The 27,950-nt window shown below is 40.8% G+C and overlaps 2 protein-coding genes across 6 annotated transcripts in view; one reads left to right on the top strand and one right to left on the bottom strand.

Annotated features, from left to right (window-relative positions):
* Nucleotides 1-1,351, bottom strand: CUNH16orf90 (chromosome unknown C16orf90 homolog). The gene is made up of 2 exons (XM_090279168.1): nucleotides 891-1,351; nucleotides 1-508 (listed from the first exon to the last, which is right to left on the bottom strand). Exons 1-2 carry the CDS (start codon nucleotides 1,321-1,323, stop codon nucleotides 321-323), a joined length of 621 nt encoding a protein of 206 aa, XP_090135294.1. The 5' UTR covers nucleotides 1,324-1,351; the 3' UTR covers nucleotides 1-320.
* A 6,514-nt stretch (nucleotides 1,352-7,865) lies between these two features.
* The window catches only part of IFT38 (intraflagellar transport 38), a 52,705-nt gene continuing 32,620 nt past the window's right edge, over nucleotides 7,866-27,950 (top strand). For all 5 annotated transcript variants that reach the window (XM_090279164.1, XM_090279163.1, XM_090279162.1 and 2 more), the window contains exons 1-6: nucleotides 7,866-8,416; nucleotides 12,965-13,076; nucleotides 13,984-14,068; nucleotides 15,261-15,440; nucleotides 16,439-16,534; nucleotides 24,169-24,252. In XM_090279164.1, coding sequence (XP_090135290.1) covers nucleotides 8,395-8,416; nucleotides 12,965-13,076; nucleotides 13,984-14,068; nucleotides 15,261-15,440; nucleotides 16,439-16,534; nucleotides 24,169-24,252 — 579 coding nt within the window. In that variant the 5' untranslated portion in view covers nucleotides 7,866-8,394. The remainder of the gene's footprint in view (nucleotides 8,417-12,964; nucleotides 13,077-13,983; nucleotides 14,069-15,260; nucleotides 15,441-16,438; nucleotides 16,535-24,168; nucleotides 24,253-27,950) is intronic.

Genomic DNA, 27,950 nt, shown 5'->3' with positions numbered 1-27,950 from the left:
CTTTGGCTTTTATTGAGATTAGATCTGTGGCCTCCCCTGCCTCTTGGGAGCTCCACTCTGCTCATCCCAGCCTCCCAGGTACAAGTGGCTGACTTGAGTTAGAGCAGGCTGCAAGGGCATGCCCAGGCTTGTATTTTTTCTGTCCCTCCTTCAGGATCCCCTCCTCCCTGCCCTCAAGTTTTCCGGAGGCTGACCCAGGCTCTGGCGCTGGGCAGCTGCAGGTGTCGCAGTCTGGAGGGGTTGCTGGTGGGGCTGAGCCATTCCTCTTCGGACCTGCCTTCTCTGTCACCACCTGGGGCATTTTTCCCTCCTGTTTTGAGCTATGAGAACCAGCCCAGGCACTGGAATCCCTGCAGCCTCCCCAGAGCCCCAGAGCAGATTCTCTTGCACAATGGACAGTTAGACTCCTCTGAGGCCTCCCAGGACCTCTTGGGCCTGAGCCGCAAGCCTTCAGAGGTACCAGGCTGGGAGAGGGCACCCTTGGCTAGATCCACGCTGGAACTGGAAGCTGAAGAAAGGGGGGAGAGAGGAGTCACTCGGAGGGACTCAGGGGAGGCTGCCTATCTCATCCTATGACTCCCACCCCAAATCTGGCATCCTTCAAAACAGGAGTGGAGGGAGTGGGTCTCTTTAAAGATAATCCATGAGGGAGGAAAGAGGAAGAGGAAAACATGGATCAAGTTGTAAGGGCCCTCATCTAACCCAAACCCTTCATTTTACAGCTGGGGCAACAGGCCCAGCCTAGCAGTAGGGGAGCTCATCAATTGTAGAGATGGAATAGAAACCCAGGAGGCCTGGGAGTGGAGAAGGGCCCATCTGGGTTCATCTGAGTCTCTAAACCTACCCTTCCCTGGGTCTTACTCTTCTGCCTCACCTGCACAGGTGCTCACCTGTATTTCCCAGGCTGTCCCTGCACAGTTGAACTTCCAGAAGGGCGGAGTAGTGGCTTTTATCTGAGTTCAGAGTCCCCTGTGGCAAGTCTGGGGGCCAGGCCATGCCTTCAGGCCATGGGAGGCAGTCCCCGACCATGAGCCAGCCCAGCCAGTGACTTTGATACTGGCCAGTGGGCAGCAGCTGGCCTGGCAGGTAAGGCGGCAGGCCCCGGAGGTGGCGCAGCCGGAAGTTCTTGGGCTTGCTTCTTCCCTGGGCACTGGGGCACCGCTGCTGCTGGGCCCCCAGCCCGCCCTCGTAGATGTGGGATGGTGTGTCAGGGGGACTGGGGAGTCCTTGGGCCCAGCTCACTGCATCTGTGGAGGGGAAGGCAGGAGGGTGGTGGCCAGTGGGCCACGGCACCATGAGGGGAAAACACAGCTCCGTGTTCATGTGGTGGTCTCCATGCCGGCCTGCCAACCCTCAGCTTACCTGTCTGTCACATGGGCTAAATGTCCTGCCTCCAGCCTCCCTGACCCAACATATTACTCCTTTTTCCTCTCCCCACTAACAGGGAGGTCTGGGAAGGCTTATTCTGGGCACCAAATTCTCTTTCAGGACTTCAAGCCTTTTCTGCCCCTTTTGCCCCCTACCCTGGAAAGAGCATTCTGGTGCCAGTATAGAAATTGCACAGTGGGTGCAGAATCACATAGTGCAGGTCATGTGTTGTGGGCCAGTGGCCATTCCTGTCTCCCAAGCATGCATGTCTGAGGCCACCCTGGTTGCTTTGGGCCCAGGTCAGTACAAGAGGACATTTCTCTTTCTACCACTTCTCCCCAGAGCATGGCACCTTCTCTTATGCGCAGCTCAGAGAATGCACAGACCAAGGCTTCCATTTAGGGCCAGTGTGGTGGGGGAAGAGTGGCCCAGCCTCCTGTGCAGCAGGGCTTTGCACTCCCCTGCCTAGGGAGTGGGTTTGCAGGTCTCCTGTGGCAACCAGCTATGTGATGTCACAGGGAAGACTTCCAGCCTTACTGGACTCCCTGACTTTGGGGTAGGATGATGCCCAGGACAGGGAGAGGGTGTGAGGAGGGAAAAGGAAGGAAGCAGAATCCTAAGGTTGGTCCCTGGTCCTGGCTCACGACAGGCCACACAAAAGAGACTCAGCTCTTGCAGGCTGAGTCACTCAGTTTCCTCATTCGTGGGTGGGAAACAAGGTTTAGAGGTACAGACTTAATGAAACCTGGGTCAGTGCTTTGAGCATGCTGATAAGGTGGTTCTGGGTGACTGGGTAAGTAACAACTTTTTTTTTTTTTAAGAGAAAGATGGGAAGGGAGGGAGGGAAGAAAGGAGAATGGGGGAGAAACATCAATGCGAGAGAGAAGCACTGATCGGTTATACATGCTTGGACCAGAGACCAAACCCACAACCCAGGCATGTGCCCTGATCAGGAATTGAACCATGCCTTTCGCTTTGCAGGACAACACCCAACCAACTGAGCCACACTGGTTAGGGCAAGTCACAACTTTTTTAATTGTCCATTTTCCCATAAGTAAATGATGGGGTATTATGTGGCTTGTACCAAGTGTGAGAAAAGATATTATGAAGGAACTGGAGCTCTCATATGCTGCTGGTAGGAATGTTAACTGGCACCACTACACTGGGAAACAATTTCTTAAAAAGTTAAACTTTCAAGTAAAAGGCATCCAAATCGGAAAGGAAGAAGTAAAACTTTAATTATTTGCAGATGACATGATAACTATATGTAGAGAACCCCAAAGAGTCCATGAAAAAATATATCCTGGCCAGATAAGTTGGTTAGAGCATCGACCTGATATGTTAAGGTTGCATGTTTGATCCCTGGTCAGGGCACATATAAGAATCAATGAATGAATGTTTAAATAAGTGGAACAACAAATGGATGTGTCTCTGTCCCTCTGCCTCCCTCTCCTTCCCTCCCCCACTTCCCCTTTTTCTCTAAGATCAATTTAAAAAAATATTAAAACTGATAATTCAACAAAGTAGCAGGATACAAAATTAATATTCAAAAATCAATTATATTTTTGCCCTGGCTGGGTGGCTCAGTTGAAATGTTGTCCTAGGCACCAAAAGGGTTGCAGGTTTATTTCCCAGTCTGGTCACATACCTAGGTTGTGAGTTTGATCCCTGGTCAGGGTGCGTAAAGCAGACAACCAATCGATGTTTCTCACATCCATGTTTCTCTCCCTGCCCCTACCTCTCTCTAAAATCAATAAAAACATATCCTCAGGAGAGGATTAAAAAAAATCAGTTGCATTTTTACATACCAATAGTGAACTATCAGAAAGAGAAATTAAAGAAAGAATACCATTTACAATTCCATCAAAAATAAAATACTTAGGAATAAATTTCAACAAAGAGGTAAAAGCTGTATTCAGAAAATAAGACTTTGAAAAAAGAAATTGAAAAAGATACAAATAAATGGAAGCATATACCGTGCTCATGGATAGGAAGAATTTGACGTAGTTAAAATGTCCATACTACCCAAATCAATCTATAGTTTCAAGGCAATCCTTATCAAAATACGAATGGCATTTTTTCACAGAGCTAGAGAAATAATCCTAAAATTTATATGGAACCATAAGACCCCGAATAGCCAAAGCAATCTTACAAAGAACAAAGTTGGGTGGTGTTCTCCTCTTTGGAGCACACCCGTTCATTTCCCTCTTCTTCCCCTAAGCACATTATCTTTCCCTTTATTTCTCCTAAGCTCCAACGGCCCTTCTTTTGACTCTAATTTGTATCCTGATTCCATGCAGCCCAGCCTTTTCTACCTCTGTGACTGTAAATAAAGTTTTGCTTGTAAAAATAAATAAATAGAAGAACAAAGTTGAAGGTATTGTGCTACCTGGTATCAAGCTACACTACAAGGCTATAGTATTCAAAACAACATGATACTGGCATTAAGGCAGACACATACATCAATGGAACAGAATAGAAAGCCCAGAAATAAACCCACACCTATATGGTCAACTAATCTATGACAAAGGAGGCAAGAATATATAATGGGGTAAAGAAAGTCTCTTCAATAATTGGTGTTTGGAAAACTGGACAGATGCATGCAAAAAAAATGAAAACTAGACCACTTTCTAAAAAAAATGAAAACTAGACCACTTTCTTACACTAGACACAAGAATAAACTCAAGATGATTAAAGGCTGAAGTGTAAGACTTGACACCATAAAACTCCTAGAAGAAAACATAGGCAGTAAACTCTGACATTGCTCTCAACAATATTTTTTTTGGATATGTTTCCTCAGGCAAGTTCACATCAAACTAAAAAGTTTGCACAGTAAAGGAAACCATCTAAAAAACCTACTGAGTGGGAGGAGATATTCACTAATGTTACATCAATAAGGAGTTAATATCCAAACTCTGTAAGGAACTCATACAACTTAGCACCAAACAGATAAATAATCTGATTTAAAAATGGGTAGAGGACCTGAATACACATTTCTCCAAAAAGGACAATAGGCATAAGAAAAGATATTCAACGTCACTAATCATAAGGGAAATGCAAATTAAAACTACAATGGGATTATCACCTCACAACTGTCAAAATGGCTATTATCAATAAGTCAACAGGTGTTGGTGAAGATGTGGAAAAAGGGGAACATTTGTGCATTGTTGGTGGCATTATAAATTGGTACGGCACTATGGAAACAGTATGAAGTCCCCCCAAAATTAAAAATAGAACTATCATATGACCCAGCAATTCCACTTCTGGGTATTTATCCAAAGACATCCAAAACACTATGTTCATTGCAGTATTATTTACAATAGCCAAGATATGGAAGCAACCTAAGTGGTACATATGTCATGGAATATTAGCTATAAAAAAGAATGCAATCTTACCATATACGATAACATGGAGCTACCTAGAGGGTATTATGATAAGTGAAACAAGTCAGACAGAGACAAATACCATATAATTTCATTTATATGTGGGATCTAAAACGAATGAACAAAACAAATTCAGATAGAGAACAAACTGACAATCAGATGGGGAGTTGGGAGACTTGGTTAAAAAAAAAGAAAAATAAAAATAAAAAGTGGGCTACCCAGGCCAGGTGGCACCCAAAGGTTGTGGGTTTGATACCCAGTCTGGGCACATGCAGAGGCAGCTGATTGATGTTTCTCTCTCACATTGGTGTTTCTCCCTTCTTCTCTCTCTAAAATCAATAAAAACATCCTCAAGTGAAGGGCTTAAGTAGAAATTGGCTGTTACCAAATAGTAATGGGGGCTCTAGCCAAGTAGCTCAGTTGGTTAGAGTGTCATCCCAATATGCCAAGGTTGCAAGTTCAATCCCCAGTCAGATCGAATCAACATACAGGAATCAACTAATGAATGCATAAATAAAAGGAACAACAAATTGATGTTTCTCTTTTTCTTTCTCTCCCCATTCCTCTCTCTCTCTCTCTCTCAAATCAGTAAAAATGAAAAAAATAGTCATGAAGGTGTAACATACAGCATAGGGAAGTATAAGTCAATAATATTGTAAAATACATGTATGGTGTCAGGTGGATACTAGACTTATTGGGGAGAGTACTTATATACAGTAAATATCTAATCACTATTCTGTACACCTGAAATATATATCGAATGTCAATGTAAATTTTTTAAAAGTTAAGTTTTCAATTCTGTATTCAGAGAAAAAAATTAGTTCACACTAAAATTGTTTGAGCTAATACAACTATTAGAGCTAATAAAGTTTAGCAAAGTTGTTGGACATAAGATCAACATAAAAAGTAGTTGTATTTCTAATCACTGGCAAAGAAAAAGAATAAAACAGGAATACATTTCACCAAGGAGCTTCAAGACAACACTGAAAACTATGAAACAGTGCTGAAAAAAGAAATAAAGAAGACTTAAATAAGTGGAAAAATATTCATGTTCATGGGTTGAAGACTTACTATTGTTAAAACAGCAGTATTCCCTAAAGTGATCTACAGATACTTTGAAAATCCCAGTGGCCTTTAACACAGAAACTAAAGAGCTGATCCTAAAATTCACACAGAATTACAAGGAAGCCCAAATAACCAAAAACAATTTTTAAAAAGAAAAATTTAAATTAAACCAAAACAGTGTGCAACTGACATAAGGATAGATGTCTCAACCAATGGGTAGAATAGAGAAATCAGAAATAAACCCATATATCTATGGTCATTTGATTTTCAATAAGAATGCCAAGACTATTCAATGGGGGAAAGAATTTCTTCATCAAATGGTGCTAGGACAAATGGATAGCCATGTGCAAGAGTGCAGGTTGACCCCTACCTCACACCATATACAAAAATTAACTCAAAATTCATCAAAAGACATAAACGTAAGAGCTAAAACTCTTAGAAAAAAAACATAAATCTTATGATTTTGGATTTGGAAATGAATTATTAGATATGACAATAAAACCACAAGAAACAAAAGAAAATATATATAAATTGGACTTCATCAAATTTAAAACTTCTGCCACAAAAGGCAGTATCAAGAAGCAAAACACAGCCTACAGAATGTGATAAAATATTAGCAAATCATGTATCTGATAAGAGTGTAGCATTCAGAATATATAAAGAATTCTTACAACTCAACAATAAAAGACAACCCAATTTTAAAATGGCAAAGTTGAATAGACATTTCTACAAAGATACACAAACTGTCAATAAGCACAAAAGAAGATGCTCAACATTATTAGTCATTAAGGAAATGCAAATTTAAACCACAGTGTGATACTATTTCACACTCATGAGGATGGATATAATTAATGTTTTTTTAGAAAACAGAAATTGATAAATGTTAATGAGGATGTGGAGAAACTGGAACCCTTCTACACTACTGGTGGGAATGTAAAGTGGTAGAACCAATAATGTATTAAAGTTCAAGTTGGTACACATCCTTTTGAGCTCTTGGCACTGCCAGGCTTTTTGTCGTTTGTTGTTTTAGCTATCCTAATAACTGCCTAGTGATATGTCATTGTGGTTTAATATGCATTTTCCTAATGACTAATAACCTTGAGCATCCTTTTCTTATTAATTGCCATATATCTTCTTTAAATGATGTTTAAAATGTTCGCTCACTTTCTAATTGGGTTGAGTTTCGAGAATTTGTTATGTATTCTGGATATGTCTTCCATCAGCTGTGTTTTGTGAACATTTTCTTCTAGACTGTGGATTATCCTTTCATTTTCTTAAAAAAGTCTTGAAGAGTTTTAATTTTTAAATAAGTCTAGTTTATTAAAAAACATTTTTTAAGGATTATACTTTTGGTAAGAAATCTTGCTTAACCCTGTCATAAACTTTTCCCATTTTCTTCTGGAAAAGATAGTTTTAGGTGTTTTTGTTTTTTTAACTTAAGGACTTAATAGGGCCCTTTATATAAACAGCAGTTTCCTGTGAGTTATAGGTTTTATATTTAGGTTAAGCGTAGCGGCTCATTTATTTGGATTTCCAGTTATTTCAAATCATTTATTGAAAGACTACCCTTTCTCCACTGAAGTGCTTTGTCACCTTTGTCGTACTGACCATATATGTGTGGATATATTGGGGGACTCTCTTTAGGATCCATGCATTTATGTTTCTGTTACTTCGCTAACATCAGTAAGGGGGCGGAGTAAATCCAAGCGGAAGGCAGTCCCTCCTCTTCGCCCGCCCTTCCAAGCTCAGTTTACTTCATCTCCCAGATCTTCTTTGTCGCCGGTCCTCCACCGTAACAGCCCTAGGGAAGGCTCCTGGGTGTTCCCCCAGGTGATCCGGCCGCACTTCGTGCGACAGCCTGACCCTGGAGCCTTCTCGTTTCTCAGCCAAGTGCACAATCGCTCCCCCTCCAAAGGAGGACACGGTTACCAGCACAACTGCCGACGCGCCAGGATCCGGGACGATTTCCGGCCTGTCGTGACGAACGAGCCGGGTGCGCATGCTCGAGTCCAGGCCGGACGCCCTCTGGCGGTACGGCGGTTAGCTGGGGCCATCCGTCTATAGTTCGGGCTTCTGCCCCTTAACTCTGTCGTCTTTTCTCTGGGGTTTCTGGCGCTGACGCAGCTAGCAGTTTTCACGTGGCAGAGAGAAGCCTGCTGAGCAAGGGAGACTCAGCTTCGTGACGTTATCGTACATTCTTTCTAGATGAATGGAGGAGGAAATGGGAAGCAGTATGTGGAGCACCTAGCACAGTGTCACACACGTAGTAGGTGCTCAGAACGTGCCAGCCACCGTCAGATGTCTGTCTGCAAAATGTTGAAGGGGGCCCAACGCCCTGCGGCTCGGAGCTCCCCGTCGACCGGTACATCCCACACCTCCCTCCTTGATTCTGGGACAACCCAATGCCTGCCGCCCCTTCCATGGGCATGCTCCCGCATTCGGCTGCTTCGCCTCTCTTCATGTTTGACTCTTGCTGCGCGCCGTCGAGAACTCCGTGCGTTGCCATAGAGACACGTGAGGCTGAGTGAGGAGCAGCGAAGAGCGGCCGAGGCTCCGGGCTATCGGGGACCAGAACACAATGTCATTCCGCGACCTCCGCAGTAAGGCAACCCCGTCCCTAGTGACCTGCGGGCCTCCCGGGACACTCGGGGCTCCGGCGCTCGGGTCCTGTTGTCTGAGCTCAGTAGAACCCTTCCTGGGCCTCTGCCCCTCAGGGGTGTCCCTGGCCCGTTGCTGCACCCCAAAATTGAGCGCCCCAGCCCTGGCTCAGCTCTTTCCTGCGTTGATGGGAAGTCTTGTATCGCCCACTGGCTGTGGCTTGTGCGGCTGAGGAACCGAAGTTTTAATTTTATATAATTTTAATTGATTTGTATAGCTACTTGAGCTCTTCGCTACCGAATTGGAAAACGCAGAGGCCGTTTTTGGATTGGGTTAGGTTAGAGCTCAGAGAAACAAACAACAAAACTGAGGACGGGGGCTGCTGAATAATAATTGCCTCTCACTTTTTTTTTTTTTTTTGAGTTTTTACGATCTGCTAGGTAGTAACTGTTTTGTGTTTGCATCTATTTATTTTCTCCTCTGCATAACTGCACTTCTGTATTTAGAGAGGAGGAAACCGGCACAGGAAGGTCAAGTAAGTCAGTCAAGGGACACAGGTGGTAAGAGCTGGCTCTGGAGTTTGAATTGAGGTTGTCTAACCTCCAAGGCAGGGAAAACAAATGCTTTTGCTGGAAGGTTGGAGAAGTGGAAGAATGGAGGGAAAAGAATTAGTTATTATTACTTTAACACCAGCCATTTAACATTCACTATCATATTTTAGTCCTCACCTTAACAGTGGGGTAGGTAGTATAATTCCTGGATGAAATATTTGAGGCACAGATAGGTACAGTAGCTTGTTTTAGGCCACACAACTGGAACTGGGTAGAACAAGCGCTCAAAACATAGTACTGTGTGAATCAAAATCTCTTACCTTTTTATACCGTGTCATTTTCTGAATCAGATAGTTCAGCTAACTGGCTCCACCTGCACAGATTTTCAATTTGGTGTGATGATGTGAGGGGACTCAGGCCAATTTTCTTTTCTTTTTTTAAAAAAAATATGCTTTATTGATTATGCTGTTACAGTTGTCCCAGTTTCTTTTCCCTCTGCTCCTCTCCACCCAGCGACCACCCCTGCCCTCCAGTTGTCCCCACCTTAGTCCATGCCCGTTGGTTGTGCACATAGTTCTTTTCAACATCTTCCTGTCTACTCCACTCCCTCCTGCTATGCTTCCTAAATCCTATACCATCTCCTTCCCTTTCCCCTGTCCCCGTCCCAGCTGACCTCCCCCCAAAATGTTCCCCATACCTATGATTCCTTTCCCACTCTCGTTGCCTTAGTTTACCTTTGTTTCGCTTCCCTAGCTTCTGTTGCTGGTTGTTGTGATACAGTTTTCATTTTAATGTTCAAAATTTTGATCCTCTTTCTCCTAAACAAGTCCCTTTAACATTTCATATAACAGTGGTTTGGATCTGATGAACTCCTTCAGTTTTTCTTTGTCCTGGAAGCACTTTCTCTGCTCTTCTATTCTGAATGACAGCTTCACTGGATAGAGTAATCGTGGCTGTAGATTTTTACTTTTCATTACCTTGAATCTTTCTTGCCAGTCCCTTCTTGCCTGCAGAGTTTCTTTTGAAAAATCAACTGATAGTGTTATTGGGACCCCTTTGTACTTAATTCTCTTCTTCTCTCTTGCTGCTTTTAAGATTCTCTCTGTATCCTTAATTTTTGACATTTTGATTATAATGTGTGTTGGTGTGGTTCTCCCTGGGTCCAGTGTATTTAGAACTCTCTGTGCTTCCTGGACCTGTAAGTCTATTCCCTTCACCAAGTTAGGGAAGTTCTGCTTCATTATTTTTTCACATAATTTTTCAATTTCTAGTTCTTCTTCTTCACCTTCTGGCAACCCTATGATTTGGATGTTGGCCCGCTTATAGCTGTCCCATAGGTTTCTGAGCCTCTCCTCATATTCCTCACTTTTCATTTCCTCTTTCTGCACTGGTTGACTGTTCCTTCCCTATGTTCTGATTTGTTGATTTGATCCCTGGTTTTCTTTCCCTCACCACTAGTTTCATATGTGTTTTTGTTCATTTCAGCAGGACTAGCCTTCATTCCTTCCCTGTCTTGTTTAAGATCTGCTGTTAGGTCTGTAAGCATTCTCATAACCAAAGCTTTGAACTGTGCCTCAGAAAGATTTCCTATCTGCTGCTTCCTTAGATTAGATATTTGCTGTCTGGTCAGTTGCGTTACCGGGATCTCTATCATGATCTGTGCCATCCTGACAGTTTTGTGTTTACCTTTGCTTCCTGGGCAGGGCTGTCACACCGCCTATGTGATAGAGGGCAGAGCCCCATGCACTCGTCATAACCAGGCGACCCATCTCACCACACTGTGGCGTTTTCTGTGGGGGCAGGGATCCAAGATGAATTCCTGCCGTTCACTTTCCGCTGAGAGACCGGGAGCCTTCTCCTCCTTCCCCACGCCCTCTGGCCCTTACGGTCTAAGGCAATGGGGGTCTGCCTTCCCTGGCGCTGGAATTGCGAGCTGATGGGCTCAGTCTGCAACCGAGTGTGCTCCCCAGGCGCTTCTCGCCTCCCTTTAAATACGGGTGTCTGTGTTTACCGCCGTCCTGCCGCCAGCACAGCTTGACCTCTCCACCCTGGCTTCACCCCTCCTACCTGTCCGGATGAGCATTACTTCTTTATAACTTCATACGTTGGACTTCCATTTATTTTCTGGAACTTCTGGTTATTTCCGGTTTTGCGGTACGGTAGTCGTATCATTTTTAGTTGTGGAGGGAGACGGAGCATGTCAGTCTAGGCCTCCATCTTGACTGGGAGTCCTGTAAGGCCAATTTTCTAACTGAATTGCTGGTGCCTGAAATTTCACCATTAAAGATTACTTCTTTCAGTTATGAATTGCTTTTTTTCTTCAATGTAAATAAAGAGGAAAAAGCGTCACATTTTGTTGCTACACCTACTAGCACCATAGTGTGAATTATGCCTTCTGGGATTTAAAGGTTCTCGGTGACTGTATGTTGTAGAGATAAGTTTCCTTCCCTCCCGGTGTAGAGGGAGCACTCTGCTCGGGGATGTTGAATGGAGTTATATTGGGAAGAGTGTACAAGAAGGGGATTTCTGAATATTTTGACATTAAATGAATGCTGTACAATTGTGCAATTTATGTTAAGAATCTTACTCAGATTGTCTTCATTTTGACAATAATAGTGCAAAATGAACAGAACTTAACTACTGCTTTGTGGGAAGAAGTATTTAGGCAATGTCTGACTGGATGCTGCCTTATTTTCTATCACTCTATTCAGATTTCCCAAAAAACACATGACAGAGGCCCTCAGTGCCATTGTTCTTTCCTCTGTTCATGCCTTTTCTTTTGCTGTCTGGTGAAATCCAACCTAACCTCTGATGCCTGGGTAGTTTCTTTGTGAATGTTGTTGAGACATTTTGAATATCTACCTACAAGAAGAGTGAGGACAGACATTAAATAGCCATGAGCATACTGAATATAGATCTTGGCACATTGTGGGAACTCAAAATATGTTTGTTGTGTTCGTTTCCAAGCCCTGCTTAAAGCTTAGTGACAGCATTGACTGGATTGGCTCAGTTGGCTGGATGTCCTCCTGCAAAATGAAAGTTCGCTGGTTTGATTCCTGGTCAGGGTACATGCCTACGTTGTGGGTTCGGTCCCCAGTTGGAGCATGTATGAGAGGCAACTGATTGATGATTCTCTCTCACATCCATGTTTCTCTGCCCCTCTTTCTCCCTCCTTTCCCCTCTCTCTAAAAACAAATAAAAAATTTTTTTTTAAAAAGGCTGAGTGACAACCTCTGGTGTCAACAAGTATTAGTATTACTGTTATTACTGTTTCTTAATCTATTTTATAATAAATCTAAATAGTGCTCTATAGTTAAATCATTCTAATATTTCTCTATATACAGTGCCACTAACCTTTAAAATTTGTGTTATTAAGATCCTTTGTGCTCATCTTATGTGCTTACTAAAAGGCAAATCAGAAATAACTCAGAAATATGAATTTGACCCTAACACCATCACCCCCCAAAAAATAAACACTGTTAATATTTAAAAATATTTTTATATATGACATTTTTTTAAGGTCAGGCATTGCTCATTTTGAGTGGTAAGAAGATATCCAAGAGACAAATGAGATATCAAAGGGAGAAATTGCCCTTGCTGGGTTTCTTGGTTGGAGTGTTGTCCTGTACACCAAAAGGTTGCGGCTTCAATCCTCAGTATGGGCATATACATAGGTTGCAGGTTTGATTCCTGGGTAGGGTTCATACAAGAGGCAGCAGATCGATGTTTCTCTCCCTCTGCCCACCTCTAAAAAATCAGTAAATATATCCTTAAAAAAGAGACATTCACAGCCCACTTTAATGTACAGCTTCCCCTTCCCCCAGGGAGCTTAGGAAGCAAGTTATTTTATCCACTTTTTTTTTCCCTCTTTGAGAGTTGATAAAATAGTCCCTAAAACTGTCAATAGGCTGGGAATAAGAAGGGAAAGCAAAGAAAGAAAGTTAATAAGTAGTTGCTGTTTGACAGTGAATTGACTGAATTGTATTTTACCTTGAATAGATTTTACAGAAATGATGAGAGCCTTGGGATACCCTCGACATATTTCTATGGAAAATTTCCGCACACCAAACTTTGGACTGGTATCTGAAGTTCTTCTCTGGCTTGTGAAAAGGTTAGAATTGCACTTCATTGAAGTCTAAGAATGACTACTCGATATTCTTTATTATCTACTTAGAAACAAGATACTGTTGTAAAGTTAAAAGAAGAGTTTGACAGACTTAGTTGTAACCTGTTAAAAATCAGTTGAGATTTAAAGACTGCTGCGGGACAAGGAATATACCAGGCACAGGTAAAAGGAAACTGTTTCTCAGTAGGAAACAGTCACTGGGGTCCAACTTCCTCTCCACCCGCTCCCCTTCATCAGGGAGTGACAGGGCCCTCCCTACACATTCTAATGAGTACACCGGATTAGAAATAATTTTGACTTCATTATGTGTGTGAAATCTAGTATCTAACATTTGGGGTTGGCAAACGTTTTGTTAAGAACCTTAACATGTCACTGGCTACATAAGATCTCTGTCATATATTCTGCCTTGTGTTTTATTTTTTATAATCCTTTAAAAATGTAAAAACCCTTCTTAGCTCTCAAGCTATACAGAAAGAAGCCAAGGGCTGCAGTCTGCTAAGTCCTGGTGGGTCATCAATAACATGAAGAAAGGAACTCCAATAACTGCTGCTTCAGTGAGCTAACTAGTTAGCTCTGGGTCAAGGGCTATCAGTCAAAGTAATCATTTTGATTATTTTAATTAAACTTTGAGTTCTGAGAGAGATTTAATTTTGTAAGCTGAGCTCTCAATTTGATTTTTGAAATCCAATAAATCTATTCTTAGGGTGAGGACTTGCTCCCTTGGTTGTTTGGTATTTTGTGTTGCTTTTGAAGTCTTTCTTAATCTTATTGATTTAGCAGGGGACTCAGAGAGCTTCCTGTTATTACTGATTTCTCAGTTGCCCACTTTCTCTTTCATGGACTTTATACTTAATTAACTGGTTTCTTCTCTCTCTCTTTCTCTCTGTCTCAGGTATGAGCCTCAGACTGACATCCCTTCTGATGTTGAGACGGAACAAGACCGAGTTTTCTTCATTAAGGCAGTTGCCCAGTTCATGGTTAGTCCATTGTTATTTGACAGAGTTGTAAAATTAAATACATTAGAAAGAGATGAGTCCTAGATAGGGCTGCTTTCAAGTTTTTAAACCAATTTTATTACCAGGTTTCTGTAGAGCCATTTTGCCAGCAAAGTTTTTGTTTTTAATTCATTATTTGTTAAGGTTTTTATTTAATTTTGAATAGGTAATATATTTAATGGTTTAGAATATTTTTTTAGATCATGAAATGATAGAGTAAAATTAATTCTTATCCTGTCTACCATCAGCCCAATTCCATTCCCAGTAATCACTATTAATATTTTCCAGAGTTGATGTGTTTATAAGCAAACAGACTATATATATATATATATATATATATATATATATATATATATATATATATATATTCTTCTCTTTCTTTTAACACAAATGGTGGCATACTGTTTAGAATCTTGCTTTCTTCACTTGATGGTACATTTTGGAAAACTTCCCAAATATATATAGAACTTCCTCATTTTCTTTTTTAAAAATTACTTATTTATTTACTTATTTAATCCTCACTTGAGGATATGTTTATTGATTTCTAGAGCAAAAGGAAGGGAGAGAGAGAGAGAAACACCTGTGTGAGAGAGAAACATCGATCATTTGCCTCTCATATGTGCCCTGAACAGGGATTAAACCTGCAACCTAGGTATGTGCCCTGACTGGGGATCAAACCAACAACCTTTTGGTGTATGGGACAATGCTCCAACCAACTGAGCCACCCAGCCAGGGCTCATTTTCTTTTAACACTTGAGTAGTGTTGCTTGCCTAGATAAACCACAATTTATATAGATAGGCATTTAGGTGTTTGCAAACTTTGCTCTTTGAAGCAATGCTGTAACAAATAACCTATACAAATCTTGTTTCATTTGTGAGTATATCCATCTCTAGGATAAATTATCAGGATTGGAATTGCTAGGTCAGAAGGTATGTGCATTTGTGATTTTTTGTCATTTACACAAAAATTGTTCTCTATCAAGATTGTGTCATTTGCACACCCACTTGGAATGTATGAGTCACTGGAAAGCTTGACTCTTAATACAATCAGGTTATATCCCAATTGTTGGCAGAGATGTTTTCAAATTACCTACATGAGATTTGGTTTAGATTTTACATGGAAAGGGCCTTAAACTGTTTTTTGTTTTTTTTTTTTTCTTTTGTCTGAAAATAGGCCATCAAGGCACATATAAAACTCAATACTAAGAAGCTATATCAAGCAGATGGGTATGCAGTGAAAGAATTATTGAAGATCACCTCTGTCCTTTATAACGCTATGAAGACCAAAGGGATGGAGGGCTCTAGAATAGGAGAGGATGATATCAGCAAATTCAAGTTTGATCTTGGCTCAAAGGTAAGGACAGTGAAAGGCTTGTAGTGAGGGATGGAATGTGTATTTATAATTCTGAAATAAAACATGTCATATACTTGCAGAACTACTTCTTTCCTTCTTGACTGAGGGCAGTTTGTACTCATCAGCATTTGGATAAAAGCAGAAGTCAAAATAAATTAATTCAGCTATTTACTGAGAGCCTGCTGCTAGTAAGGTAGGAGAAGTTAGAGCTAGTGGGAACAGAATTCCAGAGAACTAAGGAAATCGGAAGAAAGTTGTCAGCTGTGAATGAATATTGAGAGTTGTTGTTGATGGTTTGATAATAAAAGAGACATGGGGATTTGTTGTTTAGGAGAAAGGGAGCGTGAACATAGCAGGAGAATGTTTGTTTGGGCTCTTTGGAAATTGAGCATATTCAAGGAAGAAGGGATAACATGCAAATCCTAAGAAGCTTGCACACAGGGCTAGATGCTAAATTATCATCATCATCTTTATAGAAATGCCTGCCACCCTTGTGGGAGCCAGGTAAAATTGCATGCTAACTCATTTGAGCCTCACAGCAGCCCTGTGAAATGCAGTCTAAAGGCAGAGAATGAGGGAACAGAAGGGTTAAACAGAGGACATCAGGACGCTGCACTAGGAAATGTGTCCATCAGATTGCCCCTCCTTTATAGTCACCCCACCAATGTCAGGGTCTGCTATTGTGACCTAGTCCAAATTGGAAGCATGTTAACTTTCACCCCCCTACACCTCCTGGTTGAAGATTGCATTTTACTTAATATTTGGGTTTTTAGAGAGACCCTAAATTGGTCTAAGTTGTACTTAAAACAGTGTTTCCCAAACTGGTGTCCTGGGAGCTCTCTTCCTCAGGATGTAAGTATATGAATATGTCTTGTGGAAAATGAGTCCTGTAGTCACGTGTCCTGACTGGAGGTAGGGATTGTTATTAATAGACTGGTTGTTTCTGAATGCCTATTAAAAGCCTATCACTGATCCTGTCTTTGATATTTTTCTTCCAGATTGCAGATTTGAAAGCAGCCAGGCAGCTAGCTTCTGAAATCACTTCCAAAGGAGCATCTCTGTATGACTTGCTGGGCAAGGAGGTAGAGTTGAGGGTAAGCAGTGCTCAGATAACTTATATACTTTCTCAGCTAAGCAGATATTTTAAGGTTTTTTTCCCCCCCTGTTCTTTTGATTTTATTGAACTGAACCTGATTAAATGAGATAATGTATGAGAAAGTAATATATAGTGTTAGCTGCTATTCCTGCTTCCAGTGGGTACTGGTCTGTTTTTAATGCCTTTGACTTCTAGTTCAGGAATGGCAAATATGTTGCTGAAACTTTTCTTCTGTGTCCATGGGAGACTTTTCTGATCATCATGCTTCTCAGCAGAATCCTCTTCTGAGCCATACATAGTTCCCAAACCTTGCTGCCCAATGCAATCACCTGGGGATGTTTATTTTTATTTATTTATTTTTAAAGATTTTACTTATTTATTTTTTAAAGAGAGGGGAAGGGAAGGAGAAAAAGGGAGTGAAAAATCGATCCGTTGCCTCTTACACACACCCTCACCAGGACCAAACCCACAACCCAGGAACTTGCCCTGTTGGGGAATTGAACTGGCTACTTCACTTTGCACAATGCCCAACCAGTTGAGCCATACAGGGATTATTTTTATTATTTATTTATTGTCTACTGATCAGAGAGAAAGAGAGAGAAGAAACATCAATTGTTTGCCTCCTATGCGCCCAAACCAAGAATCAAACCCACAACCTTTTAGTGTATGGTATGATGCTCCAACCAACTGAGCCACATGGCCAGGGCCACCTGGGGATTTTAAAAAACTACTGATGCTGGTCTTTTATTTTGATGTCATTGGTATGAAATGTGACTTGGGCATTGGAGGTTTTAAAAGTCTTCTGTGTGATTCTAACTCATAGCGAAGTTTGGAAACCAATAATCTAGGCAGTCACTATTCATCAGTTGAAGTTAATGTTAACAGTTTAAATTTATTTGTAATCCTCTTCTAGCTAATGTCATTCAAGGAGTGTGCTCCATCCATTATGTTTAAGAAACTGTTTAAGAGTCTGGTTCTAGAGGACTCCCATAGAGCTTTTAAATCACCTGATGTTCAGGTTGTCCCAGAACCCAGTGATTCAGAATGTCTGGGGATGAGAGCCAGGCATCCAGTTTTTGTGTTTTAAAAAATTTTTTTTATCAATGTTTTATTGTTTATGCTATTACAGTTGTCCCAATTTTTTCCCCTTTGCTCCCCTCCACCCAGCCCACCCCCACTTACGTAGTCAATCCCTATACCATTGTCCATGAGTTCTACATATATGTTCTTTGACTAATCCCTTCACCTGTTTTCAGTCAGTCCCCTCCTCCATCCTCCCCTCTTATCGCTCTCAGTCTGTTCTGTGATTCTATGCCTCTGATTCTGTTTTGCTCATTAGTATATTTTGTTCATTAGATTACTCTTGTAAGTGAGAGCATATGGTATTTGTCTTTCACCGACTGGTTTATTTCACATAGCATAATAGTCTCCAGTTACAGTCACACTGTTGCAAATGGTAGGAACTCCTTTCTTTTTTCCTGCTGCATAGTATTCCATTGTGTAAATGTACCAGTTTTTTAATCTACTCATCTACTGATGGACACTTAGGCTTTTTCTAATTCTTGGCTATTTAAATAGCGCTGCTATGAGCATAGGGGTGCATAAGTTCTTTTGATTCAGTGTTTCAGAATTCTTAGACTATATTCTCAGCTGTGGAATCGCTGGGTCAAAAGGCAGTTCCATTTTTAATTTTTTGAGGAAATTTCATACTGTTTTCCATAGTGGCTGCACCAGTCTGCAATCCCACCAGCAGTGCACCAAGGTTCCCTTTTTCCCAGATCCTCGCTAGCACTTGTTAAGTTATAATGATAGCCATTTTGGCAAGTGTGAGGTGATATCTTATTGTGGTTTTAATTTGCATCTCTCTGATGGCTAGTGATGCCGAGCATTTTTTCATATGTCTTTGGGTCCTCTGTATGTCCTCCTTGGAGAAGTGTCTATTCAGGTCCTTTGCCCATTTTTATTGGATTTGTCTTCCTGATGTTGAGTTGTATGAGTTCTTTATATATTTTGGAGATTAAACTGCTGTCTGATGTATTGTTGGCAAATATGTTCTCCTATACGGTCAGTTCCCTTTTCGTTTTGATGATGGTTTCTTTAGCTGTGCAGAAGCTTTATAATTTGTTGTAGTCCCATCTGTTTATTTTCTCCTTTATTTCCCTTGCCCTAGGAGATATATTGGCAAAAATATTGCTACATGAGATGTCTGAAATTTTACTACCTGTGTTTTCTCCTAAGATTTTTATGGTATCACCACTTTCATTTAAGTATTTTATCCATTTTGAGTTTATTCTGGTGTACAGTGTAAGTTGGTGGTCTAATTCCATTTTTTTGCATGTACCAGTTCAGTTCTCCCAACACCATTTATTGAAGAGACTATTTTTACTCCATTGTATGCTTGTGCCCCTCTTTATCAAATATTAATTGACCATAAAAACATGGATTTATTTCTGGGCTCTATTCTGTTCCATTGATCTATGTATCTGTTCATATGCCAGTACCAAGATTTGATTACCGTGGCCTTGTAGTATAGTTTGACATTAGGTATTGTGATCTCTGCAACTTTATTCTTCTTTCTCAAGATTGCTGAGACTGTATGGGGTCTTTTTTGGTTCCATATAAATTTTTGGAATATTTGTTCTAGGTCTGTGAAATATGCCATTGCTATTTTAATAGGAATTGCACTGAATTTGTAGATTGCTTTGGGTAGTATGGACATTTTAATGATGTTTTTCCAGTCCATGAACATGTATACGCTTCCATTTATTTGTACCTTCCTCAATTTCTTTCTTTAGTGTCCTGTAGTTTTCTAAGTACAAGTCTTTTTACCTCTTTGGTTAGATTTATTCTTAGGTACTTTTTTTTGCTGTTGCTATAGTAAATAGGATTTTTTCCTTAGTTTTTCTTTCTGATAATTCATTGTTGGCGTTCAAAAATGCCATCGATTTCTGAATATTGACTTTATATCCCACTACTTTGCTGAATTCACTTATTATGTCACATTGTTTTTTGGTGGAATCCGAAGGGTTTTCTATGTACACTGTCACATCATCTGTGAATAATGACAGTTTTACTTCCTTCTTTTCAATTTGGATGCCTTTTATTTCTTCTTCTTATCTGATCACTTGATGAGGACTTCTCGTACTATGTTGAATAAGAGTGGTGAAAGCGGTCTTGTTCCTGATCTTAAGATAAATGCTTTTAGTTTTTGCCCATTGAGTATGATGTTGGCAGCAGGTTTTTCATATATGCTTCCTCTATTCCCACTTGCTGAGTGTTTTTATCATAAAGGGGCATTCAGTTTTTAAAGCTGTATTCAGTGTGTATCAGAGTTTGGGACCCACTGGTTTAAGAAGAAATGCAATATTATTTCATTATTACCTACCTGTAAGGCTTCATGGCACTTGAAACATACATGCTCTCATCTAATGTTTTTAAATTAAATACATTTAATTCATTTCATTCCCATCAGATATCAGTTATGATGACCCTTTCACTTCCTTGCCTGTGTTCTGGCCTTGCTACTACAGTATAATGGTATTTTTTTCTCTTTTATTTTTGCCCTAGAAGACTGGAAATGGTAGACTTGGATGCCAGGTTACTATGTCTGCTTTCATATAATGGTTGCCACTTGCTGATGTGCAGTTGGCAGAACAAAACTACCACTAATGTCTACTACCTAATTCATTTTATTTTATTTTTTAATTAATTAATTAATTATTCAAATTCTCACCCAAAGATATGCTTATTGATTTTAGAACAAGAGGAAGTGGGGGCGGGGGTATGGAGAGAGAAACATCAATGTGAGAGAGAAACATCAATGTGAAAGAGAAACAACAATCAACCACCTTTTGCACATTCCCTGACCAGGACCAGTCCCGCAACCTAGGCATGTGTCCTGACTGGGAATCGAACCTGCAACCCTTTGGTCTATGGGATGACACTCCAACTCTCTGAGCCACACCAGTCAGGGCTCTAATAGCTAATTTAGATAACTAATGAGTCAACTTCAAACTTTCTATGTTTTCTGTAGAGACAAGAGCTGATCACTTGCTATTTGTCAGTGGAGCAGTGGCTTCCTTGTGAGACTTAATCAAGATTCCACTGGGGACCCTTTTAGCACTGTCCTGTAATGAGTTCATGAAACAATCAGTGGCTGAACTATTGCAATGGAAGCCGTGAGACCCTTATCAAATGCTGTGTACAGTAATCATCTGAGGAAGATTCCCTAGCCAGTTTTGTTTTTTATATACTCAACCAATATTCATTGAGGATCAACACTAACCACAGGCAAGGCACTGAGCCTTGAATAAGTCTTAAACCCTTTCCTCAATAGTTTTCTACTAGTGGGGAGATAAGGTGCACTATGCAATAAAGGAAGCACAAGACAGAGATTGATAAAGTGATTTAGGAATCTCATAACTGCATCCACATTAAAATACATGTCTCAGTTTCCAAGTACTGGTATAATAAGCACAAATGCCTCCCTTGATTGGTCTATGATTGATTCTAGGGGCAGAGCCAAGGCCACTCTTCTCATTGATTGAACTTGCCAATGACAGCTTAGAGTAACTTAATTGTAAAAAAAATTGTAGAGATTGGCAGGGGATTCGGACAGCAAGTTGAACTGCACTTGGTTTAGGGGTCACCTAAACAAAATGCAAGTAAAGAAGCAAGCTTAGGAGAAAAGATGAGGGATGGTAAGTTGTCATTGTGCTGTGGGGACCAGGGGCCTATAGGTGAAAAGGAACACTGGAGAGAGGCCTGGTTGGCAGCTGAATTACAGAAGACGTTTAGAGAAGGTGATGGTGAAAATGTTTTTGCATCAGAGAGCCACATTTTTAAAAAGTTTTCAATCATTTTTTATTTTTCAATTACAATTGACATGTTATTATAGTTTCAGGTGTACACCACAGTTATTAGACATTATGTAACTTATTAAGAGATCATCCCAATAAATATTACACCCATCTGACACCATACATAGTTATTAGAATATTATTGACCATATTCCTTATGCTATACTTTACATCCCCATGGCCACTCTGTAACAACCAATTTGTACCCCTTAGTCCTTTCACCTTTTCATCCCTCCCTTAGACCCCTTGCCATCTGGCAACTGTCAAAATGTTCTTTATATAGGAGTCTGTTTTTGTTCTGCTTGTGCATTTATTTTGTTTTTTAGATTCAGTTGTTAAAAGATATGTATTTATTGCCATTTTACCGTTCATATTTTTTTTCTCCTTAAAGAAGACCCTTTAATATTTCATATAATACTGGTTTGATGTGATGAACTCCTGTAGCTTTTTCTCGTCTGGGATATTCTGTGTCTGTTCTTTGATTCTAAATGACAGCTTTCTGGGTAGAGTAATCTTGGTTGTAGGGCCTAGCTTTTCATTACTTTGAATATTTCTTGCCAGTCCTTTCTTGCCTGCAAAGTTTCTGTTGAGAAATCAGCTGACAGTATTATGGGAGCCTTCTTGTAGGTACCTAACTGCTTTTTTCTTGCTGCTTTTAAGAGCAAAGTTTTTAACTTTGGCATTTTAATTATGATGTGTCTTGGAGTAGGCCTCTTGGGGTTCATCTTGTTTGGGACTCTGTGCTTACTGGACTTGTGTGTATCTTTCCATCACCAAGTTAGGGAATTTTTCTGTCATTTTTTCAAATAGGTTTTCAATTTCTCGATCTCTCTCTTCTCCTTCTGGCACCCCCATGATGCAAACGTTGGCATGCTTGAAGTTGTCCAAGAGGCTCTTTATGCTATTCTAATGTTTTTGGATTCTTTTTTCTTTTTGCTGTTCTGATTGGGTGTTTTTTGCTTCCTTATATTCCAAATTGCTGATTTGATTATTGGCTTTATCTACTGTATTGTTGACTTCCTGTAATGTATTCTTCATTTCAGTTAATGTATCCTTCATTTCTCACTTGTCCTTTTTTATGCTATGGAAGTTCTTACTAAGTTCTTGAGCATCTTTATAACCAGTGTTTTGAACTCTGTATCTAATAGATTGCTTATCATATTTTGTGTAGTTCTTTCTTCTGGAGTTTTCTTCTGTTCTTTCATTTGGGACATGTTTCTTTATCTCCTTATTTTGGCCACCTCCCTCTGTTTGTTCCTATGTATTAGGTAGAGCTACTACATCTCCTGGTCTTGGTAGAGTGGCCTAATGTAGTAGGTATTCTATAGGGTCCAGTGGCACAGCCTCCTTTATCACCCAAGCTGGGCACTCAGGGTGCACCCTCCATGTGGGCTGTGTATACACTTCTCATAGTTGAGCCTTGATTGTTGTTGGCATGTCAGCGGGAGGGATTTACTCCCCAGCCAGTCAACTACAGGGACTGGCTCTAACCACAGTAGAGTATCAGCTGTTCTGGGGCTCATCTCACAGAGCAGGGCTTATTTCAGTGGGGCACTGGTGCCCGCTGAGTCTGCCCCTTTAGTGTGTCTCTTGTGGAGTTGGTTGGGTAGTGGTGCTTTGATGTGATCTGAAGCTGTCCATTGGTTTTGCTGCCTGTGGTGCTTCCTGGGAGGTGCAAGCCAAGGCCCTCTGCTGCCTGTGTTTTGCCTGGGGCCACTTGGCATGATCTACAAAGTGATTTGAGGATGGCTGCTAATTGTGCTGGGCTTGCAGGTGCCCAGGTGAGGCCAAGCTGCAAACCAGGCTGGTTGTTGCTAGTGCTGGGCCTAGGGCCACATAGTGAGAGGTGTGAGGTATGCTGAGGCCAGATGCTGCTTATTTGAGAGATTTTAGGAAAATCTGAAGCATAAGTCAAGATAGGCCATTCATATGGAAAAGCCACTGAAAACCGCTTGGGTGGGCTCAAAAGTTGGGTGAGGCAGGGCCTCAGGGAATCACTAGGGTGGAGCAAACAGTGATAGGTTGATGGAGTCTCAAATATGGTGTCCACTTGCTGGTTCTGTTGGGGGCGGGCTCATCAAAGGAACAGTGGCATCTGCCATCACTTCTGTATGGGAGAAAGTTGCCTCCCCCCAGCTCTTGCCCCAATGTCAGGCAATTCCCCATATGTCCCTGGTGCCTTTCAAGCTGCTGCCGCAGTGCTGGAGATCAGAGAGAGTGAGTCCAAGGTATAAGTCTGTGCATGAACCCTTTAAGAAGAACACTTGAAACTTTGTTTTTCTCAGCTTCAATCCCCACTGGTTTTTATAGCTAGAAAGTATGAGGACTTTTCTTCCTGGCACTGGAACCCTGGGTGGCGGCCTAGTGTGCAGATAGGATCTCTCACTCTTCAGGGGGGGCCTCTGCAGCTGAGATATCCCTTTCTATTTTTGTCTGCCACGTACGGGTGTAGGGACCAGCCCTTTCTGTACCTCCATCTGTCCTACCAGTCTCAGTGTGGCTTCTTTAATTCCCTAGCTGTAAGACTTCTAGTCAGCTAGATTTCAGGCAATTCTGAATGATGTTTCTTCTGTTGTTTAGGTGTAATTTTAGGTGTGCTTGTGGGAGGAGGTGAGTACTGGGTTTACCTATGCTGCCATCTTGACTGGAAATAAGACCCACGTTTTAATGAAACTTATAGGAGCCAGACCATAAGCCATATCTAGATCTGGAGACTGGTTTTAAGAATTCCTCTTTGAGAATATATGTAATTTTATTTCATTTTTTCCCATAGGAACTGAGAACAGAAGCAATCGCCAGACCCCTAGAAATAAATGAGACTGAAAAAGTGATGAGAATTGCAATAAAAGATATTTTGGTAAGATTACTTCGGGTTTTTTTGTTTGTTTTTAAGATTTATTTTATTTATTTATACTTAGAGAGGGGAGAAGGGAGGGAGAAAAACATCCATGTGAGAGATAAACATCGATCAGTTGCCTCGTGCACGTGCCCTGATCAGAGACCAAACCTGCAGGCCAGGCATGTGCCCTGACCAGGAATTGAAACTGTGACCTTTGATTGTGCAGGATGGTGCCCACCCTACTGAGCCACACTGGTCAGGGCTAATTGCTTTCCTTTTATTTAATGTTTTTGTGCCTGGGCCTCAAAAATATTGATTTCTTGCCTCCATAAGACAGAACAAGCTAGGCCTAGTAACAAGGAAATTATGTTAGTAGGGAAATGAAAAATTTAGAGAACATTCCAGAATACTTAAGTCACTTACTATTATTTTTCCTGTTGTTAAAAATATGAGCAGCTTCTTATGTTATTGAAAATTTGTTAATTTTTAAAATTGATTTGAGACAGACAGAGGGAGAGAGAGAGACATCACTTTGTTATACCACTTATTTAGGTGTTTATTGGTTGATTCTTGTATGTGCCCTGACGGAATCAAACTGCAACCTTGGTGTATTGGGACAAGACTTCAACCAACTGAGCTACCTGGCGTGGCAAAAATATGTCAATTTTCATACTTCAATAATTCTATTAAATTTTAGGGACTCTTCACACTTTATTTAACCAGTTCCTCATTGCTGTGCATTTAAATGATTTTTAGGTTTTCTTAATTCTAACAGCACTGTAATAAATAAAATGATCACCACCCTTTACTACTCAGCCACTGATCAATTATTATTGCTCATCCATTTGGAAGGCAAATAATGAGGGGCACTCTAGACTCAGATTGTTTGGGCTTGAATCCCACCATGTGATCTTAGGCATGTTATTTAACCTCTCTGTGCCTCACTTTTCTCATCTGTAAAATGGGGAGAATGGCAATGCCTGCCACATAGGGTGCCTTTGAGCATTCGTTATGACAGTGTGTGTCATGCATAGTCTCTGGCATATAGTAGGTATTCAGACATTAAAGATTCATTTTATTCAGTAGACACAGGCAGGGGGGATATGTAAATTAGGAATAGGCATAAAACAGTTTGCTGAGAGTTATACAAAATTCTAAGATTGATAGATTTTTATAAGACCCTGTTATAAAATGGTAATAAGTACCCCCTGGGAGACCAGGCATGGGGAACCAGAGCCATAGCTGGGTAAGAAGGAGAGGGCAGCCAAGATGGGAGATTGATTACATATAGGTAGATTGATTCAAATAAGTACATATAGTTGTGAATACATGAAACAAGGTTTATTCTTGTATTATTTTTATTATTTTATTGTTTTCTCTGCGAATAACTAAACCTACTTTTCCCATACTCTATTTATTAAAGATAACAGAGGCCAGGTTTCTCACTGTTGGAGAAGGGAGTTACAAATATGAAAAGGGAGAAAATGAGAATAAACCATGAAATTGGAGGTGTTGGTTAAGTGCATGGTTTTCAATGTATGTAAAGATAGATACAGGAATAAATTTTGATACACATGTTCAGTAATTATATACACACATGCATATGCATGCCCACATACACATTCATACATTTTTTAAAGTATATTTTATTGATTATGCTGATACAGTTGTCCCAGTTTCTTTCGCCTTTCCTCCCTTCTGCCCAGTAGCCCCCTTTACTTCAGCAATCATGTCCATGGGTTGTGCATATAAGTTCTTTGGCTTCACCCTCTCCTATATTATTTTTAACATCCCCCTGTCTATTTTGTACCTACCAATTATGCTTCTTAATCCCTGCATCATTTCTCCCCCTTCCCCCTCCCAGCTGATAACCCTCCAGATGGTCCTCATACCTTTGATTCTGTTCCTATTCTGCTTTGCTTAGTTTCATTTTGTTTTTTTTTTAGATTCAATTGTTGATACTTGTGACTTTGTTGTCATATTAATGTTCATAGTTTTGATCTTTTTCTTAAATAAGTCCCTTTAACATTTCATATAATAATGGCTTGATGATGATGAACTCCTTTAGCTTTACTTTGTCTGGGAAGCACTTTATCTGCCCTTCTATTCTAAATGTTAGCTTTGCTGGATAAAGTAATCTTGGTTGTATGTCCTTGCTTTTCATCACTTTGAATACCTCTTGCCAGTCCATTCTTGCCTGCAAAGTTTCTTTTGAGAAATCAGCTGATAGTTTTATAGGCACCCCTTTGTAGGTGACTCTGCTTTTCTCTTGCTGCTTTTAAGATTCTCTCTTTATCTTGAACCTTTGGCATATTAATTATGTGTCTTGGTGTGGTCCTCTTTGGGTCTGGCTTGTTTAGGACTCTTTGTGATTCTTGGACTTGTATGTCTATTTCCTTTGCCAAATGTGGAAGTTTTTCTTCATTATTTTTTCTCATAAGTTTTCAATTTCTTGTTCTTCCTCTTTTCCTTCTGGCACCCCTATGATTCAGATATTGGCACGTTTAATGTTATCCCAGAGGTTCCTAAGTCTCTCCTCCTTTTTTCAATTCTTGTTTCTTCATTCTGTATTGGTTGACTTTTTTTCTTCTTTATGTTCCAGATCATTGATTTGAACCCTGGTTTCCTTCCCTTCACCATTGGTTTTGTGTGGATTTTCTTTCGTTTCACTGAGCATAACCTTCACTTCTTCCCTTCTGCATTTGCCATACTCAAGCATATCTGTCAAGTCTGTGAGCATCTTTATCACCAGTGTTTTGAACTCTGCATCTGTTAGTTTAGCTATCTTCTCGCTGCTTAGTTCCACACTGGAACCTTGATTTGTTCCCTCTTTTGGGCCCTACTTCTTGGTCTCTTCATCTTGACATGCTCCTGTTTTTGCCTCTGTCTTAGGTAGAGCTGTTGCACCTGTTACGTTGTAAAGGGTGGAGTCTCAGGTAATCGTCAGTCCAGGGTGACCCATTTCACCACATTATGGTGCTTTATGTGGGAGAGGGGTCTTAGAGAGAACAATGCCGCTTGCTCAGCACTTGCCCCTTTTCCAGGCACTCCTTCCACTTCCTGTATGGGACTGGCACCTCTCTAGTTATTGCCCTGGCCATGGTTCCTAGAGTGGGTTGGTCTGCAGATGTTGTAGGACCATGGGGGCCCTCTAAACAAGTGGACTCTGCTGAGAGACCAGTAGTTTCTTTCTCCATCCCAACTCCCACTGGTTTTCACAGTCAGAAGCAATGTGCTTTTATTTTCCCCAGTTCTTGAACTTTGAACTGTGCAGCCTGGTCTGGTGCTGGGAGCACTCCCAAGGTGTCCCTACTTTAAAATATGTTACTGTGCTTTCCACAACTGCTGCCTCCACCACCACACTGCTTCCTTTCCATCCTGGCTCCGCCCCTCCTACCTGTCTGGATGAGTATTTCTTCTTTATATCTTTGTTTGTTGGACTCCCATGCAGCTGAATTTTTTGGAACTTCTGGGTGTTTTCAGTTTTGAGGTAGTTGTATTCCTTCTTAGTTGTGGAGGGAAATGTAGCATGTCTATCTAGGCCTTTATCTTGGCCAGAAGTCCCCATACATTTCTTAGCTTTGAGCACATCTAGCACCCAATCTTCTAGATGCCATTCTCCGCTAAAAGGAACCAGGGCTCTTGGTGAGAAATGGCTTACTCCAGAACTGGGAAAAGAAATTGCAAGATCCTGTTCCAGAAAGCAAAGAAGTGCT

This window comes from Furipterus horrens, unplaced genomic scaffold, assembly GCF_987537825.1.
Source record: "Furipterus horrens unplaced genomic scaffold, mFurHor1.1.pri manual_scaffold_5, whole genome shotgun sequence".
Lineage (NCBI taxonomy): Eukaryota > Metazoa > Chordata > Mammalia > Chiroptera > Furipteridae > Furipterus > Furipterus horrens.
Note: the sequence above shows the minus strand (reverse complement) of the source record. Positions and strands in the feature narration are given on the sequence as shown.